The sequence below is a fragment of the Serinus canaria genome, chromosome 25 (assembly GCF_022539315.1).
Source record: "Serinus canaria isolate serCan28SL12 chromosome 25, serCan2020, whole genome shotgun sequence".
Classification (NCBI taxonomy): domain Eukaryota; kingdom Metazoa; phylum Chordata; class Aves; order Passeriformes; family Fringillidae; genus Serinus; species Serinus canaria.
The window spans coordinates 10,794,962-10,815,226 of record NC_066338.1 but is presented as its reverse complement, the minus strand read 5'-3'; the positions used below and the strand labels follow the sequence as shown (position 1 = coordinate 10,815,226).

The following is a 20,265-nucleotide window of genomic DNA, read 5'->3' as shown; positions in this document are numbered from 1 at the left end:
AGCAGCCGGGATCTGCCATGGGACCCCCCCCGTGGTCACCGGCACAGTGGCCAAGTGACCATCGGACACTTCCAGCATTGCACCGCCTTTATTGAGCACGTTCCCGATGGCGTGAGACACCCACGGGCCATGTCCCCGCTCGGGTGGCCCTCAGGGGGTCCCTCTGGCCGGGATGGGCAGGAAGAAGCCCAGGATGGTGTCGGACAGCCAGGCCGGGCAGTAGCTGAGGGGGAGGAAGAGGAGCCAGGCGTCCCAACCGGCGGCGTAGCGGCTGCGGGGGCAGCGGGACAGCAGCGCGTGTGTCATGGCATCGGTGACATGCGACAGGCGGGAGCTGCTCAGGCGGTGCAGCAGCGTGGAGCTCTTGGCATCTGGGTGGGCAGAAGGGGGTCAGCGCCATGGAGGTGGCGTCAGCGGGGGTGGCGGTGCGGGGAGGGGCCGGACTCACATTTGTCCAGGTAGGAGCGGCCGTAGGCTGCCTGGGCTTCGGCCGGGAGCCGCTCCCAGAGGCGAACGAAGCCCTTCACCAGCGGGGCGGGCTCCATCATTCCCGTCTGGAAGCCTCCAGGTTCGATGATGGAGACCCGCACTCCGAAGGGACGCAGCTCCCGCCTGCCCGAGGTGGGGGCGTCAGCGGGAGCTGCAGCCCCGAAGGGGGCAGAGAGCACGGGGGAGCGAGGAGCTGCTGGTGACACCCCCCCAAGCGTTCCCTCATGGGCACAGGGGAACATTGTCCTTGCTCCAGGGACCCTCTTGGATCCCGAGACATTCCCGGACTTCCATGCCCGGGACCCTTCTGGACCCCGGGTTCCTGGAATCCCCTTGAACCTCAGTGCCTCGGGAGCACCCCAGACCCCGGAGCATTCCCGGATCCCGGGACCTCCCCGAATCTCAGCACCTCGGGACTTCCCTGGACACCAGAGCCCCGGACCCTGGGACACCCCGGGACCTCCTGGACTGGTCCATCCAGAGCTCCTTGAAACCCTTCCCCTGGTTGCACACCCACGGCTCCAGCCCTGCCCACGCTCCCAGCCCGCTTGTGGTCAGCGTTTCACAAGATCTCTGGGTAAAAAGTAACCGGGAGTAAATACGGAAATAAAACCCCGCCAGAGGACAGCGGGGAGAGCACGGGAGAGCTCCGGGAGCTGCCACAACCGTACCTGAGGCTATCAGAGAAGGCTTCCACGCCGAATTTGGAGATGCAGTAGCCACCACCGAAACAGGAGACGCGGCCCATCACGCTGGCCACGTTGACCACGCGGCCCCGCGCCCGCCGCACCAGCGGCAGGAGGCTCAGCGTCACCTCCACCAGCCCCAGCAGGTTGACATCCAGCACCTTGACAAAGTCCTCCTTGGTCAGCCACTCGTTTGGAGCAGTGGGGATGGCGATGCCTGCGTTGTTCACCAGCCCCCAGAGCCCTGCAGAGGGGATGGGATGAGCTGGGGTTGTTCCTCAGCCCACAGCCCAGTGCCAGCCTCCCCCGTGTTGAGTGGGCAAGGTGGCAGGAGAGCTGTTGGGGCAATCAGCTCTAAATTAGCTGGTTTTCAGGGAGAAAGGGCTGAAAGCTGAACTCTCTGCCCAGGCAGCTCTCCTGCAGGAGCCGATGGCAGATGGATGTGGCCAGAGAAGCACCTCTGGCCAGGCAGCAATTAATCACAGAGCCCTGATTGCCCCGCAGCCTGGCAGGGGAAGCCAGGGGTGACTACAGGGGCATCAGCCCCATTGTACCTTGATCACCCACACGCTGCCGGACCCAGGCGGTGACATCGGCGATGCTCTTGCTGCAGGTGACATCCAGCAGGACGGTCTGCAGCCGCTCGGAGGTGGCCGCCCGCAGCTGCTCGGCGCCGGCGTCCGTCAGGCAGGCGGCCAGCACCCGCATTCCCCGCGCGTCCAGCTGCCGTGCCAGCAGGTTCCCGAAGCCGCTGTCGCATCCCGTGATCAGCACGTGCTTCTCCGAGAGCTGCGGCACCGTCTGCCGCTCCCGGTGCCAGCGGCGCAGCAGGAGCAGCCCCAGCAGCGCGGCCACCACGTACAGCCACATCCTCGGCGGTGGCACCGCTGGGTGACAGCCCGTGCCAGCCGCGCTCCGGCCGCGTTTATAGAGCCGGGATTGCGGCAGCTCCCTCCCCCGGGTGAGTTTTGTCCTCCTGATTTGTAGTTTTGGTAATTCCCGGCTTTGCCTTGCACCACTTTCCCCGTGCCCGGGGCTCTGCTCTGCTCCTAGGTGGATCCCAATGCCCCTCGGAGCTGGATTTGGTGGAACCTTCCAGGCACCGTCAGCAGCACCAACCCTGGATCTTTCCCTCTCTCCCAGCGTTGGTGGGCAACAGGGTCCCCAAATGTGGTGATGGAGCAGGAGAGTCCCCCCCACCCAGCTCTGCAGGAGGAGGAGGAGGAGGAGGAGGAAGCATAGGAGGAGGATTCTGTAAGAAGCTGCCCGGTTCTTTGCCTAGAGGGAAATCTGCTCAGGTTGGAACAGGTCTGAGTTTTACTGGCATGTGCCAATACCTGGGGTGCCAGTCAGGGCAAGTCCCTGGGCACCTTGTCCAGGGCTGGGTCCTGAATGCAGCAGGTGCTCAAAGGAAGAGCCAGAGCCCCCAGGCACAGCCTCAGTGCCACAGCCTGAGTGACACCACGCACAGCCAGGAGGGGACAGGGGGTCTTTATTCAGGACAAACCCATCTAGGAGCAGGGGACAGAGGGTCAGACACACCCACAGTTACAAATTCAGGGACCTCGGTGTGGCCTTGCCTGCAGCCAGCTTTGGATCCCACCGTGTGTTATTCGATCTCACTCTCATCCTGGCTGCCAGCTGCAACCCCACCTCAGGCTTTCCCAACAGATTTGGGGTAGAACATGGTGAAAAGGGCGTCGCTGAGGGCTGAGGGCAGGTAGCTGAGGGGCAGGTAGAGCAGCTTGGCGTCCCAGCCGGCGGAGTAGCGGCTGCGGGGGTGGAGGCTGGTCAGAGCGTGCTCCATGCAGTTGGTGACCAGTGACAGGTCGGTGTTGAAGCCCTTCTGCAGCAGTTTGAGCATGGCCACGACTGCAGAGGCAGAAAACACCACTGAGAGCCTGGAGCTGAGCGGAGCCAAGTGGCTCCAGGGGGTTTTGGGGCAGTGGGACCCCCGTGGGACCCCCGTGGTCCTGGGGATGTGCCTTGTGTCAGGACACCAAGAGAATCACTCAGCCTTTGGGGGAGGTACTTACAACTCCTCAAGTAACTCTCCCCATAACTCGCTTTGATTTCTGCAGGAAGCTTCTCCCAGCTGGCATGAAAATTCTTCTCCAGGTTCTCAACGTTGGTGATCATGGTTTTGAAGTAGCCTGGCTCGATCACACAGACCTTCACCCCAAAGTTGTGCATCTCCAGCCTGGAAGGGATCAAGCCCCGTGGGACATGGGAGCAGAACCCGAGGGCGCCCGTGCCCGCATCTGCCATGGCATGGAGCCTCGTGCCAGAGGTGTGGGGCAGAGCCTGACCACTCCAGTGGACCCTGTGCCAGCCTGGCACATGGCTGAGATGGTGTGTCAGCAAATGTTTGCCACATCTGGGTGGGTTGGGAGCAAAGAAAAGCTTGAGGCAGTTTCTTGGGCAGGGCCAGTGTCCACAGGGGAGGCTCCGTGCCCCCATCTGCCATGGCATGCAGCCTCATGCACAAGGTGTGGAGCAGAGCCTGACCATGCCAGTGGACCCTGTGCCAGCCTGGCACATGGCTGAGATGGTGTGTCAGCAAATGTTTGCCACATCTGGATGGGTTGGGAACAAAGCAAAGCTCAGGGCAGCAGGGCCATGTCCTGCAGGATCTTGGACAGGGCCAATGTCCACGGGGGAGGCTCCATTCCAGTGCAGGAGCTGCTCCCACCTCAGCAGCAGAAACGAGACCGACCTGTGCTCAGTCACAGTTGTGCGAGGATTAGAGCTGACAGCTGTGCCAGACAAAGTCCAGAAAAACAAGTTGAGAAATCACAATGGAGACCTGTTGGTCCAGACTTACCTGAGGCTGTCAGAGAAGGCTTCCACGCCGAATTTGGAGATGCAGTAGCCTCCCCCAAAGAAGGACACGCGGCCCATCACGCTGGCCACGTTGACCACGCGGCCCCGCGCCCGCCGCACCAGCGGCAGGAGGCTCAGCGTCACCTCCACCAGCCCCAGCAGGTTGACATCCAGCACCTTGACAAAGTCCTCCTTGGTCAGCCACTCGTTTGGAGCAGTGGGGATGGCGATGCCTGCGTTGTTCACCAGCCCCCAGAGCCCTGCAGAGGGGATGGGATGAGCTGGGGTTGTTCCTCAGCCCACAGCCCAGTGCCAGCCTCCCCCGTGTTGAGTGGGCAAGGTGGCAGGAGAGCTGTTGGGGCAATCAGCTCTAAATTAGCTGGTTTTCAGGGAGAAAGGGCTGAAAGCTGAACTCTCAGCGCAGGCAGCTCTCCTGCAGGAGCCGATGGCAGATGGATGTGGCCAGAGAAGCACCTCTGGCCAGGCAGCAATTAATCACAGAGCCCTGATTGCCCCGCAGCCTGTCTGGGGCAACCAGGGGGGACAACAGGGGCATCAGCCCCATTGTACCTTGATCACCCACACGCTGCCGGACCCAGGCGGTGACATCGGCGATGCTCTTGCTGCAGGTGACATCCAGCAGGACGGTCTGCAGCCGCTCGGAGGTGGCCGCCCGCAGCTGCTCGGCGCCGGCGTCCGTCAGGCAGGCGGCCAGCACCCGCATTCCCCGCGCGTCCAGCTGCCGTGCCAGCAGGTTCCCGAAGCCGCTGTCGCATCCCGTGATCAGCACGTGCTTCTCCGAGAGCCGCGGCACCGTCTGCCGCTCCCGGTGCCAGCGGCGCAGCAGGAACAGCCCCAGCAGCGCGGCCACCACGTACAGCCACATCCTCGGCGGTGGCACCGGCGCCGGGATGGGGACGAGGACGTGGCCAGGAGTGGTTTGTCCCGACCCCGGCCTTTCCCTCTGGCCGCTGTTAATAATTAATTTGCGGACTCCGGGGCAACGATCGCGGAGATACCGCTGGGCCTCCGGGCACTACCGGGATGCTGGAGCGGCTCCGCCCCGTCCTCTTACGGGGCTCGTCCCGCTGCTGCCGCCTGGAGCCCGCCGGGCTGCTGGCAGTGCCCCGGGATATGTCCCGGGGCTTCGCCCCGGCCGCTCTTGTGGGGAATAGTTAACGGGAGCGGGGCAGGGCCCGCGGGTTCCCGCACCTCTGCGTTGCCCTCCCGAGAGACCCCCGGAGCCCGGGACCACCCCGGAGCATGGAACATCCCCGCACTCCCCGCCCCGGGAGCCCTCCGGATCACGGGACTACCCCGGGACCCTCCCAGATCCTGGGACCACCCCGACAGCCGGGACCCCTCCGGGACCTCAGCACCCCAGGGTCTACCGGACCCCGGGACAAGCCAGGACCCCTCGTCCAGGGACCCACCCGGACACCGGGATACCCCCGGACAGTCCTTTCTGGCACCCCCTTGGGCACCGGGACACCCCTGGACCCCCACGCTCCCGGACCTCTCCGGACACCGGGATACCCCCGGACACCGGGATACCTCAGGACACCGGGATACCTCAGGACACCGGGACATCCCGGGACCTCCGTGCTCCCGGACCCACCCGCCCCGGGGCATTGCGGGACCCCAAAATCCCCCCTAACCTCAGCGCACCGGCTCCCACCCACCTCGGAACCCCCTCGGACCCCGGGACATCTCCGCACCTCAGTACCCCGCGACCCTCCCGGTTCCGGGACCCCTCGGACCTCAGCGCTCCAAGACCCCCACCGGGACCCCAAGACCCCAGACCCCTCAGACCCCGGGGCATCCCCTCCCCTCCATCCCGGGACCTCCCCGATGCTTTGCTCTCCTCCCACTTCCCCCGAGCAGCGCACCCCCGGTTCCCGGTGCCCTCCGCCCCCGGCCCGGGGCCGGACTACAACTCCCGGCGGCCCCCGGGCCCGGCGTCGCCGTTTCCCGCCGTCTCCCGCCGCCGTTTCCCGCCATGGCGGGGTTCGATCCGGCGGTGCTGCCCGACCTGCTCCCGATCTATTACCGGCGGCTCTTCCCGCACGGCCCCTACGGCCGCTGGCTCAGCTACGGCGGCGGTGAGCGAGGGGGAGAACCGGTACCGGGCGGGGGGGCGGCGTCGGGGATGTGGCGATACCGGGCGGGGGCACCGATACCGGGCGGGGGGCACCGATACCGGGCGGGTGGCACCGATACCGGGCGGGGGGCACCGATACCGGGCGGGGGGCTCTACGGCGGATCGGGATACCGGGCTGGGGGTTCTACCGGGGATCGTGATACCGGGCGGGGACACCGATACGGGGCTGGGGGGCACCGATACGGGGCTTGGGGGCTCCACCGGGAGCCGCGGGGGGTCTTCACCGGGGGGCACCGATACCGGGCAGGGGGCACCGATAACGACCGAGGGCACCGATGCCGGGCTGGGGGCACCGATACCGGGCGGGAACACCGCGATGCCCGGTCCCAGCGCACGTCGGGATGCCGGGGCGGGCGGTGGGTGGATGCACTGACCGGGACACCGGGAGGAGCAGGGAAAGGGGGGTCTGGGGGTGACTGTAATGGGGGGATTTAGGATGGCACTGACCCCCCCCGACCCTCCCGGTCTCTGCAGTGGTGAAGAACTACTTCCAGCTGCGGGAATTCTCCTTCACGCTGCGGGACGATGTCTACCTGCGCTTCCAGTCCTTCAGCAGCCCCCAGGAGCTGGAGCGGGAACTGCAGAAGATCAACCCCTACAAAATCGACATCGGGGCTGTCTACTCCCACCGGGTGAGTCCTGCCCACCGTGCTGGGGGGGGGGGTCTGCAGGGGTCTGTGGCCAGGCTGAGCCCGTCCTGTCCCTCGTGTCCCTCGTGCAGCCCAACCAGCACAACACGGTGCACCTGGGAGCCTTCCAGCCGCAGGAGAAGGAGCTGGTCTTTGACATCGACATGACGGATTACGACGATGTCCGGACGTGCTGCAGGTTCCTCGGGGGGTTCCGGGGCTGGGAGGGGGTTCAGGGGTGTGGGGTGTCCAGCTGAGCCCCCTCACTGTGCCCCCAGCTCGGCTGATATCTGCTCCAAGTGCTGGACGCTGATGACCATCGCCGTCCGCATCATCGACCGCGCGCTCGTGGGTGAGGGGCTCGGGGGCACACGGGGGTCCTGGCTGGGCGTGTCCGGGTCCCACCGATGCCAGACCCCAAAGAATTCACAGAATTCTGGGTTGGAAGAGAATTTTAAGGTCATCAAGTCCATCCCAGCCCCAACACCTCAACTAAACCATGGCCAATGGTCATGCCACGTCCAGGCTTTGTTAAACACACCCAGGGTCGTGACTCCACCACCTCCCCTGTCCCTGGGAATTCCCAAAATTCACAGAATTCACAGAATTCTGGGTTGGAAGAGAACTTTAGGATCATCAAGTCCAACCCAGCCCCAACACCTCAACTAAACACATGGTGCCCCCCCCATGTGTGCCCCCCCAAACTCCACCTGTGCCACCCAAACCCCACGTGTTCCCACCCAAATCCCACCTGTGCCCCCTAAACCCCCGTGTGCCCCCCAAACTCCACATGTGCTCCCCCAAACCTCCCATGTGCCCCCCTAAAACCCATCTGTGCCCCCCCAAACCCCCGGTGTGCCCCCCAAACCCCATCTATGCCCCCCAAACCCCACCTTTGCCCCCCAAACCCCATCCATGCTCCCCCAAACCCCATCTGTGCCCTCCCAAACCCACGGTGTGCCCCCCAAACCCCATCCATGCCCCCCCAAACCCCACCTGTGCCCCCCCAAACCCCACCTGTGCCCCCTAAACCCCACCTGTGCCCCCCAAACCCCATCTATGCCCCCCAAACCCCCCGTGTCCCCCCCAAACCCCACCTGTGCCCCCCCAAACCCCACCTGTGCCCCCCAAACCCCCCGTGTGCCCCGCAGAGGACCTGGGCGTGCGGCACCGCCTGTGGGTGTACTCGGGCAGGAGGGGTGTGCACTGCTGGGTGTGCGACGACGCCGTCAGGAAATGGTCCCCAGCTCTGAGGGCAGCGGCTGTGGAGTACCTGAGCCTGGTCAAGGTGGGTGCCAGGGGGGCTTGGGTACCCCTGAGCCTGGTCAAGGTGGGATTGGGTACCCCTCAGCCTGGTCAGGGTGGGTGCCAGGGGGGTTTGGGCACCCCTCAGCCTGGTCAAGGTGGGATTGGGTACCCCTCAGCCTGGTGAAGGTGGGTGCCAGGGGGGTTTGGGCACCCCTGAGCCCAGAGCAGTGAGTTTGGGGTGCCCAGCCCCCCCTGCCCCTGGAGCAGTGGGTTTGGGGTGCCCGAGTTTAGACCAGTGGGTTTGGGGTGCCCATCCCCCCCTGAGTTTAGACCAGTGGGTTTGGGGTGCCCAGCCCCCCCCTGGAGCAGTGGGTTTGGGGTGCCCAGCCCCCCCTGAGTTTGGAGCAGTGGGTTTGGGGTGCCCAGCCCCCCCCGGAGCAGTGGGTTTGGGGTACCCAGCCCCCCCCCAGAGCAGTGGGTTTGGGGTGCCCGAGTTTAGACCAGTGGGTTTGGGGTGCCCATCCCCCCCTGAGTTTGGAGCAGTGGGTTTGGGGTGCCCAGCCCCCCCTGGAGCAGTGGGTTTGGGGTGCCCAGCCCCCCCTGAGTTTGGAGCAGTGGGTTTGGGGTGCCCAGCCCCCCCTGCCCTGGTGAAGGTGGGTTTGGGGTGCCCATCCCCCGTGCCCACCCCAGTGTGCCCCTGCCCCCAGGGCGGTGCAGACACGGTGAAGAAGGTGACCCTCTCCCACCCCGTGCACCCCTTCATCAGGTACGTGAACATTCCTCAGAGAATTCCTCCTTCTATGGCCCAGGCATGGGAGAACTGAGAGGCCTTTAAAAAACTTTTATTCTAAAAAGTTAAAGCTTTTATACTGAAAAATAATCTAAAATAATTTGGTTTAATTCTTACTACTTGTTTCTTTAATTACTGTTAATAATTTTATATAAATTATATATAGATATAATTTTATATACATAAAATGATATCTATTTTTAAAAATAAGATGTATTTTAATATATCATATATAGCATATAATGTGTATATATAATATACAAAATTAACAATATAATATATTAATATAATGTATAATATATATAATATAATGTATATATTCTTATAGCAATGTACATTATATATCTTACACACATTAATAACAATATATAATTTATATAATATATAATATGTGTGTATTGTTCTATTAATAAATATATGTAATATATATTAGATATATATAATATAATATAATATAATATAATATAATATAATATAATATAATATAATATAATATAATATAATATAATATAATATAAATATAATATATACTGTAATAATATATAATATATGGTATATATAATATGTACATTAATATATTATGTTTATTATTATCTATTAACTATATTAATGTTTATTATTGTCTATTATATACATACAATATAATATATTAAATTACATCTATGATTATATATATCATTATATCTATTTAATGTATATAGTAGATAATAGTAACATTAATATTTTCATTACCTAATGGTAATAGCAATATATTCATTACATTATTATATATTATATATTATTATATAAAGTTTGTAATTATATGTATAAAAGATCTGTTTATATATATAAAATTAATATCTAAAGTAAATATAAAATAAAATGATAAATATATAAAAAGGATGCAATACTGGAATTATATCATACGATCTAATATCATATATAATATATATAATATCCTCTCCTCTCTTCATCTCATCATCTCACTACATATACTCTAATCTAGACTCTATCCTCTCCTCCTGTCATCTCGCTCTCCCTCTATCTCTCTCTCTCCTCATCCTCTATACCCTCTCCTTCACTCTCTCTCTCTCTCCTCGTCTCATCTCCTCTCCTCTCCTCTCTCTCTCTCCTATCCTCTGCTCTCTCCTTCTCTGTGCTGTCCTCTTTCTCCCTCTTCTTTTCTCTCCTCTCGTCCCTCTTCTCTTCTCTCCTCTCTCCTCTTTCTCTTCTCTTCTCTTCTCTTCCTCTTCCTCTTCTCTTCTCTTCTCTTCTCTTCTCTTCTCTTCTCTTCTCTTCTCTTCTCTTCTCTCTTCCCTTCGCCCCTCTCCCCCTCCCCTCTCCCCCTCCCTTCCCCCCCTTCCCCCCCTCTCTTTCTCCCCCCCTCCTGCCTTCCCCCCTCTGCCTCCCCCCCCTTCCCGTGCGCCCCCCCCCCAGCCTCCTTCTCTTTTCCGCCCTCTCCTGTCCCCTGTTTGTGTCCCCAAGTCCCTGGGCCAGCCCTGATGTCCCCGTGTCCGCAGGCGCTCGGTGGCCGTGGTGCAGGAGCACTTCCAGAGGCACGCGCTGCTGGGCCAGGACATCCTGGGCAGCCCCGAGAGGTGGCACAGGGTGCTGGCCCTGCTCCCCGAGGGTATCCTTCATTTGGGGGCAAAAACTGAAATACGGGGTTAAATGGGGTAAAATGTGGGGTTAAAGTTGAAAAATGGGGTTAAAATTGCAAGATGGGTTAAACTCTGGGTTGATAGATGGGGTTACAATTACAATATGGGGTTCCACCCTGGGGTTCCACTATGTGTTACACGTTCCCCTCTAGGGTTGCAATTTCCTGTGGGGTTTTACCTCGGGGGTTCCCGTTCCCTCTGGGGTTACCCCTTGCCATTTGGGGTTATACCTGTCCTTCGTGGCCAGGACATCCTGGGCAGCCCCGAGAGGTGGCACAGGGTGCTGGCCCTGCTCCCTGAGGGTATCCTTCATTCTGGGGGGAAAAACTGAAATATGGGGTTAAAATATGAGGTTAAAATTGAAATATGGGGTTAAAATTGAAATGTGGGGTTCCACCTGTGGGGTTTAACGTTAAACTCTGGGGTTCCCTTGACATCTGGGGTTCCCTAGGGGGTTCCCAGTTCACTCTGGGGTTCCCCTGGGGTTTCGCCTATGGGGTTCCCCTTCCCCTCTGGCGTTCACTTTCCCATACGGGGTTAAAGTTAAAACCTGGAGTTATACATGTCCTTCCTGGCCAGGACATCCTGGGCAGCCCCGAGAGGTGGCACAGGGTGCTGGCCCTGCTCCCTGAGGGTACCCTTCATTTGGGGGGAGAAACTGAAATAGGGGGTTAAATGGGGTTAAAGTTAAAATATGGGGTTAAAATTGAAATATGGGGTTAAAATAGGGGGTTAAAGTTAAAATATGGGGTTAAAATGGGGTTAGAATATGGGGTTAAAATTGAAATATGGGGTTAAAATAGGGGATTGAAATTAAGCTATGGGGGTTAAAACATGGTGTTAAAGCATGGGGTTAAATTTAAAATATGGGGTAAAATGGGGTTAAAATATGGGGTAAAATGGGGTTAATAGATGGGGTTAAAATTGAAATTCAGGGTTAAAATATGGGGTTGATAGATGGGGTTAAAATTAAAATATGGGGTTAGAACATGGGGTTAAAATTAAAATATGGGGTTAAAAGATGGGGTTAAAGTTAAAATACGGGGTTAAAGCATGGGGTTACAATAAAAATATGGGGTTAAAGTTTAAAATATGTGTTTAAAATATAGGTTTAAAATATGGGGTTAAAGTTAAAATAGGGGGTTATAAATGTCCTTCGTGGCCAGGACATCCTGGGCAGCCCCGAGAGGTGGCACAGGGTGCTGGCCCTGCTCCCCGAGGGTATCCTTCATTCTGGGGGGAGAAAACTAAAATAGGGGGTTAAAATTGAAATATGGGGTTAAAATAGGGGGTTAAAATTGAAATATAGGGTTAAATATGGGGTAATAGATGAGGTTAAAATTAAAACATGCGGTTAAAATTTGGGGTTAAAATATGGGGTTAAAAGATGGGGTTAAAGTTAAAATATGAGGTTAAAATGTGGGGTTAAAGTTGAAATATGAGGTTAAAGCATGGGGTTAAAGTTGAAATATGGGGTTAAAGCATGGGGTTAAAGTTGAAATATGGGGTTAAAATGTGGGGTTGAATGCGGGGTTAAAATGTGGGATTAAAGTTGAAATATGGGGTTAAAACACAGGGCCAGTAGGGTGCTGAGGTGGAAATGGGGTCCTGGAAGGGTAAATGGGGGTCCTGGAAGGGTAAATGGGGGTTCTGGAAGGGTAAATGCGATCCTGGAAAGGGTAAATGTGGTCCTGGAAGGGTAAATGTGATCCTAGAAGGATAAATGGGGTCCTGGAAGGGTACATGGGGTCCTGGAAGGGTAAATGTGATCCTAGAAGGATAAATGGGGTCCTGGAAGGGTACATGGGGTCCTGGAAGAGTAAATGGGATACTGGAAAGATAAATGTGATCCTGGAAGGGTAAAACGGATCCTGGAAGGGTAAATGAGAAACTGGAAGGTCCTGGAAGGGTAAATGTGATCCAGGAAGGGTAAATGGGGTCCTGGAAGGGTAAATGGGGTCCTGGAAGGGTACATGGGGTCCTGGAAGGGCTAAATGGGGTCCTGGAAAGGTAAAACGGATCCTGGAAGGGTAAATGTGGTCCTGGAAGGGTACATGGGGTCCTGGAAGGTCCTGGAAGGGTAAATGTGATCCAGGAAGGGTAAATGGGATCCTAGATGGGTAAATGGGGTCCTGGAAGGGTACATGGGGTCCTGGAAGGGTAAAACGGATCCTGGAAGGGTAAATGGGGTCCTGGAAGGGTAAATGGGGTCCTGGAAGGGTAAAACGGATCCTGGAAGGGTAAATGGGGTCCTGGAAGGGTAAATGGGGTCCTGGAAGGGCAGCTGGGGTCCCAGATGAGCCTTGACCGGCGGCAGAGCTGCGGGAGCCGCTGCAGGCCGAGTTCCCGCGGAAGAAGGACTCGGTGCAGCGCTGGGAGCTGCTGCGGGCCCGCGCCGAGCGGGAGCGGGAGCGGGGCCGGGCCGGGCACCCCGAGTGGGAGGTGATGCTGCAGCTCTGCTTCCCCCGGCTGGACTGCAACGTCAGCAAAGGGCTCGGGCACAAGAGCCCCTTCAGCGTGCACCCCAAAACAGGTGGGGAATGGGAATGGGAAAGGGTTAAAAATGTCAGCAAAGGGCTCAGGTACCTGCTCAGGAGCCCCTTCAGTGTGCACCCCAAAACAGGTGGGGAGTGGGAATGGGAAAGGGTTAAAAATGTGAGCAAAGGGTTTGGGCACCTGCTCAAGAGCCCCTTGAGGGTGCACCCCAAAACAGGTGGGAATGGGAATGGGGTGGGGAAGGGATTAAAAACGTGAGCAAAGGGCTTGGGCACAAGACCCCTTCAGGGTGCACCCCAAAACAGGTGGGGTTGGGAATGGGAATGGGGAAAGGGTTAAAAATGTCAGCAAAGGGCTCGGGCACCTGCTCAGGAGCCCCTTCAGCGTGCACCCCAAAACAGGTGGGGAATGGGAATGGGAAAGGGTTAAAAATGTGAGCAAAGGGCTCGGGCACAAGAGCCCCTTCAGGGTGCACCCCAAAACAGGTGGGGTTGGGAATGGGAATGGGAATGGGAATGGGAATGGGAATGGGAATGGGAATTCGAATGGGACAGGGGTGGGGAAGGGGTTAAAAATGGCTTTGTAAATTAGAGGGGAGGTTTGGGGTCTGTGCCTATAATGTGTTGGAATGAAGGCATAGGTTTCTACGTTGTTAATAAACAATTGTTATGGGTTGTTATGCTTCTGGTAAATAATTTAAATAACAATAGTCATTGACAATCTATATATATGGCATACTGTCCTCTAATATAATGTCTATTAATATTATAATAATTATATAACTCATAGATCCTATAATATAATATAATATCTCTACTCTATACTAATATAATATACTCTATATAATCTCCTCTCCTCTACATCTACTCCTCTCTCGCCTCTCCTCTCCATCTCCTCTCCTCTCTCCTCTAGCTCTCCTCCCCCCTTCGCCTCGCTCCCCTCTCCTCGCGTCATACTATGCTCCTCCCTCCTATCCTCCCCGCCTCGTCCCTTAACACCCCCTCTCCCCTCCTTTCTCTTTCTCTTTTCTTCTACTCGCACCTACTTCTCATCACTGCCTCGTTCCCCCATGTCTCCTCATCTCTATTTCTCTTACTTCCTGTTCTCTCTCTTCGCTTCATTAGCTTGCCTTACTTCTCTTCACTAGTCCATTCTCCTTTCTCTTCCTTCTCTTCTCTTCATTCCTCTCGCTTCTCTTGTCTCTTCTCTTTGGTTCTCTTTCATCGGTCTCTCAATTTACTTCGTCTCCCCCTTCCCTCCTCCATCCTCCTCTCCTCGTCCTCACTCCTCCTAAATCCTCCTAACCCCCCCCCCCTCTTTAGTCAATCTCAGTCAGCCTTCCCCGCCGGTGAGCTACTAAAACAATAGGAGAAAGTAATAATAAGCCACCGTGTGACAAGCCAGGCTGTGCAGTGTAGTCCATGGCCAGGCCCAAAGCCCTGAACCCCCGACCCCGCTGTGTCTCAGGGCGCATCTCAGTCCCGCTGGACCTGCAGAGGCTGGAGGAGTTTGACCCGTTCTCAGTGCCCACCATCACGTACGTCAGGGGGGCACCGGGGGGGCTGGGGATGCCAGAGCACCCTAACCCTAACCCTAAACCTAACCCTAAACCCTGACCCAAACCCTAACCCTAAACCCTGACCCAAACCCTGACCCGTTCTCAGTGCCCACCATCACGTACATCCCTGGGGGCCTGGGGATGCCAGAGCCCCCAGAGCACCCTAACCCTAACCCTAACCCTAACCCTAACCCTAACCCAGAGCCTCCAGAGCACCCTAACCCTAAACCCTGACCCTAACCCTAACCCTAAACCCTAACCCAGAGCCTCCAGAGCACCCCTAACCCTAACCCTAACCCTAAACCCTAACCCTAACCCTAACCCTAACCCAGAGCACCCCTAACCTAACCCTAACCCTAACCCTAACCCTAACCCGACTCAACCCTAACCCTAACCCACTAGACCCTAACCCTAACCCTAAACCCTAACCCTAACCCTAACCCTAACCCTAACCCTAACCCTAACCCTAACCCTAACCCTAAACCCTAACCCCTAACCCTAAACCCTAACCCTAACCCAACCCCTAACCCTAACCCAATACCCTAACCCTAACCCTAACTAACCCTAACCCTAACCCAACCACCCCTAACCCTAAACCCTAACCCTAACCCTAAACCCTAACCCAAGCAACCCTACCCTAACCCTAACCCTAACCCTACACCCTAACCCTAACCCTAAACCCTAACCCAGAGCACCCCTAACCCTAAACCCTAACCCTAACCCTAACCCTAACCCAACACCCCCTAACCCTAAACCCTAACCCCTGACCCTAACCCTAACCCTAAACCCTAACCCAGAGCACCCCTAACCCTAAACCCTAACCCTAACCATAAACCCTAACCCAGAGCACCCCTAACCCTAAACCCTAACCCTAACCCTAACCCTAACCCAAAACCCTAACCCAGAGCACCCCTAACCCTAAACCCTAACCCTAACCCCTGACCCAAACCCTAAACCCTAACCCATTCTCAGTGCCCACCATCACATATGTCACGGGGGGCACCAGGGGGGCTGGGGATGCCAGAGCCCCCAGAGTACCCCTAACCCTAAACCCTAGCCCTAAACCCTGACCCAAACCCTAAACCCTGACTGTAACATTAAAACTAACCCTAAACTGAAACCCGACCCTGATACTGCCTCTGAGCCTAAAGCCAACCCTAACTGTGACCCTGGCCCTAACCCTAACGTTAACCCTAACCCTAAACCAAAACCTGACTGTCACCCTAACCCTGAGGCTAATCCTGACCCTAACCCCAAACCTAAGCCTTACTCCAACTCTGACCCTAATCCTGACCCCGCCCCTGCCCCTGTCCCCATTGTCCGTCTGTCCGTCTGTCCCAGGTCCCTGTGCCAGGAGCTGGACGCTGCTGGCAGCGATGGCGAGCAGGAGGAGGGGGGGGACACGGAGCCCAAACGGCGCACGAGGGGTGAGGGGGGTTGGGGTCAGGGTTTGGGGTCAGGGATGGGCTGTGGGGTCAGGGTTTGGGGTGTGGGGTCAGGGATGGGGTTTGGGGGGGATTTGGGGTCAGGGTTTGGGGTCAGGGATGGGGTGTCGGGTCAGGTTTGGGGTCAGGGTTTGGGGTGTGGGGTCAGGGTTTGGGGTCAGGGATGGGGTGTCGGGTCAGGTTTGGGGTCAGGGTTTGGGGTTTGGGGTCAGGGTTTGGGGTCAGGGATGGGGTGTCGGGTCAGGTTTGGGGTCAGGGTTTGGGGTTTGGGTCAGGGTTTGGGGTTTGGGGTCAGGGTTGGGGTCAGGATGGGATGTCGGGTCGGTTTGGGTCAGGGTTTGGGGTTTGGGGTCAGGGATGGGTTTGGGGTTGGTTGGGGACAGGGTGGGTTGGGTCAGGATGGGGTCAGGATGGGGTGTGGGGTCAGGGATGGGGTCAGTGTTTGGGATCAGGGTTTGGGTTCAGGCTGGGATTTGGGTTAGGTCAGGGCTTTGGGTGTCAGATGGTTTGGGTCAGGTGGTTTGGGTCAGGATGGTTTGGGGTCAGGCTGGGTTTGGGTCAGGCTGAGTTGGGGGTCAGGCTGGGTTTGGGGTCAGGGGTTTGGGTCAGGGTTGGGGTTCAGGCTGGGTTTTGGTGGGTCAGGCTGGGGTAGTTGTTGGGATCAGGATGGAGTTTTGGGGGTCAGGGCTGGGGTTTTGGGGTCAGGCTGTGTTTGGGGTCAGGGCTGGAGTTTGGGGTCAGGCTGTGGTTGGGGTGGGCTGTGATTTGGGGTCAGGGCTGTGATGTGGGGGTCAGGGCTGTGATTTGGGGTCAGGGCTGTGGTTTGGGGGTCAGGGCTGGGTTTGGAGCTCATGGCTGGAGTTTGGGGTCAGGGCTGGGGTTTGGGGTCAGAGCTGTGGTTTGGGGTCAGGGCTGTGGTTTGGAGTCAGAGCTGTGGTTTGGGGGTCAGGGCTGTGGTTTGGGGGTCAGGGCTGGAGTTTGGAGCTCAGGGCTGTGGTTTGAGGGTCAGGGCAGGGGTTTGGGTCAGGGCTGTGGTTTGGGGGTCAGGGCTGTGATTTGGGGGTCAGGGCTGAGGTTTGGGGTCAAGGCTGGAGTTTGGAGCTCAGGGCTGGGGTTTGGGGGTCAGGGCTGTGATTTGGGGGTCGGGGCTATGATTTGAGGATCAGGGCTGGGGTTTGGGGGTCATGGATGGAGTTTGGGGGTCAGGGCTGGGGTTTGGGGGTCAGGGCTGTGATTTGGGGGTCGGGGCTGATGATTTGAGGATCAGGCTGGGGTTTGGGGTCAGGGCTGGGGTTTGGGGGTCAGGGCTGTGATTTGGGGGTCGGGGCTATGATTTGAGGATCAGGGCTGGGGTTTGGGGGTCAGGGCTGTGGTTTGGGGGTCAGGGCTGGGGTTTGGGGTCAGGGCTGTGATTTGGGGGTCAGGGCCGGGGTTTGGGGGTCCCAGCAGCCCCTCCCTCCCCCTGCAGACTACAGGAGGACCAGCCTGGCCCCCTACGTGCAGCTCCTGGAGCAGTTCGTGGAGGAGATGGAGCGCGCCCGGCGGGGGGAGCGCATCCGCCGCAGCGGTGGGACCCCAAAAACCACCCCAAAAACTACCCCAGGAGGGGCCTCTGCCTCTGAGAGCAGCTTGGGGGGGCTCCTGTGGGCTCTGGGGGTCTGCCCTGCTGGATTTGGGGGGCTCCTGTGGGCTCTGGGGGTCTGCCCTGCTGGATTTGGGGGGCTCCTGTGGGCTCTGGGGGTCTGCCCTGCTGGATTTGGGGTCTTTCATTCAATTTTGGGGGTCTCTCATTGGATTTGGGGTCAGTCCTGCTGGATTTGGGGGATTCTCATTGGATTTGGGGGGCTCCTCTGGGATTTGGGGGTTTTTCAATGGATTTGGGGGTCTGTCCCATTGGATTTTGGGTCTTTAATTGAATTTTGGGGGTCTGTCCTGTGGGATTTGGGGGTTTCTCGTCGGATTTGGGATCTGCCCTGCTGGATTTGGGGGGTCTCTCATTGAATTTTGGGGGTCTGTCCCTTTGGATTTGGGGTCTGTCCCTCTGGATTTGGGGGTCTTTCATTCAATTTTGGGGGTCTCTCATTGGATTTGGGGTCTCTCATTGAATTTTGGGGGTCTGCCCTTTGGATTTGGGGGTTTCTCATTGGATTTGGGGTCTTCCTATTGCATTTAGGGGTCTCCCATTGAATTTTGGGGGTCTGCCCTGCTGGATTTGGGGGTTTCTCCCTGAATTTTGGGGTCTGCCCTGTGGGATTTGGGGGTTTCTCCCTGAATTTTGGGGTCTGTCCCATTACATTTGGGGGTTTCTCATTGGATTTAGGGTCTATCCTGTTGGATTTAGGGGTCTCCCATTGGATTTGGGGTCTTTAATTGAATTTTGGGGGTCTGTCCCTTTGGATTCGGGGATTTCCCATTGGATTTGGGGTCTGTCCCATCGGATTTGGGGGTTTCTCACTGAATTTTGGGGTCTGCCCTGTGGGATTTGGGGGTTTCTCCCTGAATTTTGGAGTCTGTCAGATTAAATTTGGGGGTTTCTCCCTGAATTTTGGGGTCTGTCCTGCTGGATTTGGGGGTTTCTCCCTGAATTTTGGGGTCTGTCCTGCTGGATTTGGGGGTTTCTCCCTGAATTTTGGGGTCTGTCAGATTAATTTTGGGGGTTTCTCCCTGAATTTTGGGGTCTGCCCCATTAAATTTGGGGGTTTCTCCCTGAATTTTGGGGTCTGTCCCATCGGATTTGGGACCACCAGGTGACAGACAGGGACACAAGGAAGGAGCTGAGCGATGGCTGTTGCTGTGCCATCTTTGTTTTCTCTGGGAAAACCTCCCCATTTCTCATTTTTTGCAGATCTTCAAGGAGATTTCTGAGCCCTGGACGCTGCCAGTGTCCCCTGTGCTGTCACTGTCACCTCCCCTGGCCCCATGGAGCAGCCAAACCCCCCCCGGGGCTGCCCCTGCCCTGGTTTTGTACCTTTTGGACTGTTTTTTACACAAAACCCATTAAATGTTTCTGCTCACCCCTGTGCTGGGAGGTGCTGGGGAGGGTGGGGGTCCCCTCAGTGTGGGGGGGAGCTGGGGGAGGGGGTCCCTGCTCTGCTCAGTGGGTGGGGTCGCTGCCCCCAGTCCTGACCCTGTGACCCCCTGTCCTGACCCCCTAAACCTGTCCTGACCCCCTAAACCTGTCCTGACCCCTTGTCCTGACCCCATAATTCTGCCCTGACCCCCTAATCCCACCTGGACCCCTAAACCTGTCCTGATCCCATAATCCTGAATGGACTCCCTTCCTTGACCCCCCTAAACCTGCCTGGATCCCCTGTCCTGACCCCCTAAACTTGCCCTGACCCCCTAACCCCACCTGGACCCTTTACCCTGACCCCCTAAACCCACCTGGACCCCCTAAACCTGTCCTGACCCCATAACCCTGTCTGGACCCTCTAAACCTGCCCTGACCCCATAACCCTGTCCTGACCCTCTAAACCTGTCCTGACCCCCTAAACCTGTCCTGACCCCATAACCCTGCCCTAACCCCAGGTAGGATTAGAGGGTCGGGTTTTGGGGGTCCAGTATGGGGTCCCTCATCCTGAATGGACCCCCTGTCTGACTCCCTGACCCTGCTCTGACCCCCTAAACCTGTCCTGACCCCCTAAACCTGTCCTGATCCCCTAATCCTGAATGGACCCCCTTCCTTGAGCCCCATAACCCTGCCTGGATCCCCTGCCCTGACCCCCTAAGCCTGTCCTGACCCCCTAAACCTGTCCTGACCCCATAACCCTGTCTGGACCCCCTTCCTTGACCTCCTAATCCTGCCTGGACCCTGCTGGGACCCCCTGCTCTGACCCCATAACCCTGCCTGGACCCCCTGCCTGATCCCCTGAACCTGTCCTGACCCCCTAATCCTGAATGGACCCCATGTCCAGACCCCATAACCGTGCCCTGACCCCCTGCCTGATCCCCTAATCCCACCTGGACCCTCTAAACCTGTCCTGACCCCCTAACCCTGTCTGGACCCCCTTCCTTGACCCCCTAATCCTGCCTGGACCCTGCTGGGACCCACTGCCCTGACCCCATAACCCCACCGACCCCATAACCCCACCTGGACCCCCTAAACCTGTCCTGACCCTATAACCCTGCCCTAACCCCGTAGGATTAGGGGGTCGCCTTTGGGACCCCATGGGGTCCCTAATCCTGACTGGACCCCCTGTCTGACTCCCTGACCCTGCTCTGACCCCCTAACCTGTCCTGATCCCATAACCCTGTCTGGACCCTGTTCTGACCCCATAACCTGTCTGGACCCCTAAACCTG

At 57.2% G+C, this 20,265-nt stretch overlaps 3 protein-coding genes across 4 annotated transcripts; 1 reads left to right on the top strand and 2 right to left on the bottom strand.

The window, feature by feature from the left end:
• Positions 1 to 73: 73 nt before the first annotated feature.
• Positions 74 to 2,547, bottom strand: LOC103824871 (retinol dehydrogenase 16-like). Its single transcript, XM_050983831.1, has 4 exons — positions 1,730 to 2,547; positions 1,161 to 1,419; positions 449 to 612; positions 74 to 371 (listed from the first exon to the last, which is right to left on the bottom strand). Exons 1-4 carry the CDS (start codon positions 2,043 to 2,045, stop codon positions 151 to 153), a joined length of 960 nt encoding a protein of 319 aa, XP_050839788.1. The 5' UTR covers positions 2,046 to 2,547; the 3' UTR covers positions 74 to 150.
• Positions 2,548 to 2,650: 103 nt separating this feature from the next.
• LOC103824872 (retinol dehydrogenase 16-like) lies at positions 2,651 to 5,007 on the bottom strand. Its single transcript, XM_050983832.1, has 4 exons — positions 4,569 to 5,007; positions 4,000 to 4,258; positions 3,212 to 3,375; positions 2,651 to 3,047 (listed from the first exon to the last, which is right to left on the bottom strand). Exons 1-4 carry the CDS (start codon positions 4,882 to 4,884, stop codon positions 2,830 to 2,832), a joined length of 957 nt encoding a protein of 318 aa, XP_050839789.1. The 5' UTR covers positions 4,885 to 5,007; the 3' UTR covers positions 2,651 to 2,829.
• Positions 5,008 to 5,939: 932 nt separating this feature from the next.
• Positions 5,940 to 18,979, top strand: PRIM1 (DNA primase subunit 1). 2 transcript variants are annotated; one of them, XM_050983805.1, is made up of 12 exons: positions 5,940 to 6,100; positions 6,634 to 6,791; positions 6,881 to 6,987; positions 7,067 to 7,140; positions 7,940 to 8,076; positions 8,744 to 8,802; positions 10,326 to 10,435; positions 12,784 to 12,999; positions 14,430 to 14,499; positions 15,862 to 15,947; positions 17,434 to 17,532; positions 18,811 to 18,979. In XM_050983805.1, exons 1-12 carry the CDS (start codon positions 5,998 to 6,000, stop codon positions 18,828 to 18,830), a joined length of 1,239 nt encoding a protein of 412 aa, XP_050839762.1. In that variant the 5' UTR covers positions 5,940 to 5,997; the 3' UTR covers positions 18,831 to 18,979. The 2 variants fall into 2 exon arrangements, with proteins under 2 accessions (XP_050839762.1, XP_050839761.1); XM_050983804.1 differs by having other exon boundaries at positions 17,434 to 18,979.
• Positions 18,980 to 20,265: the final 1,286 nt, after the last annotated feature.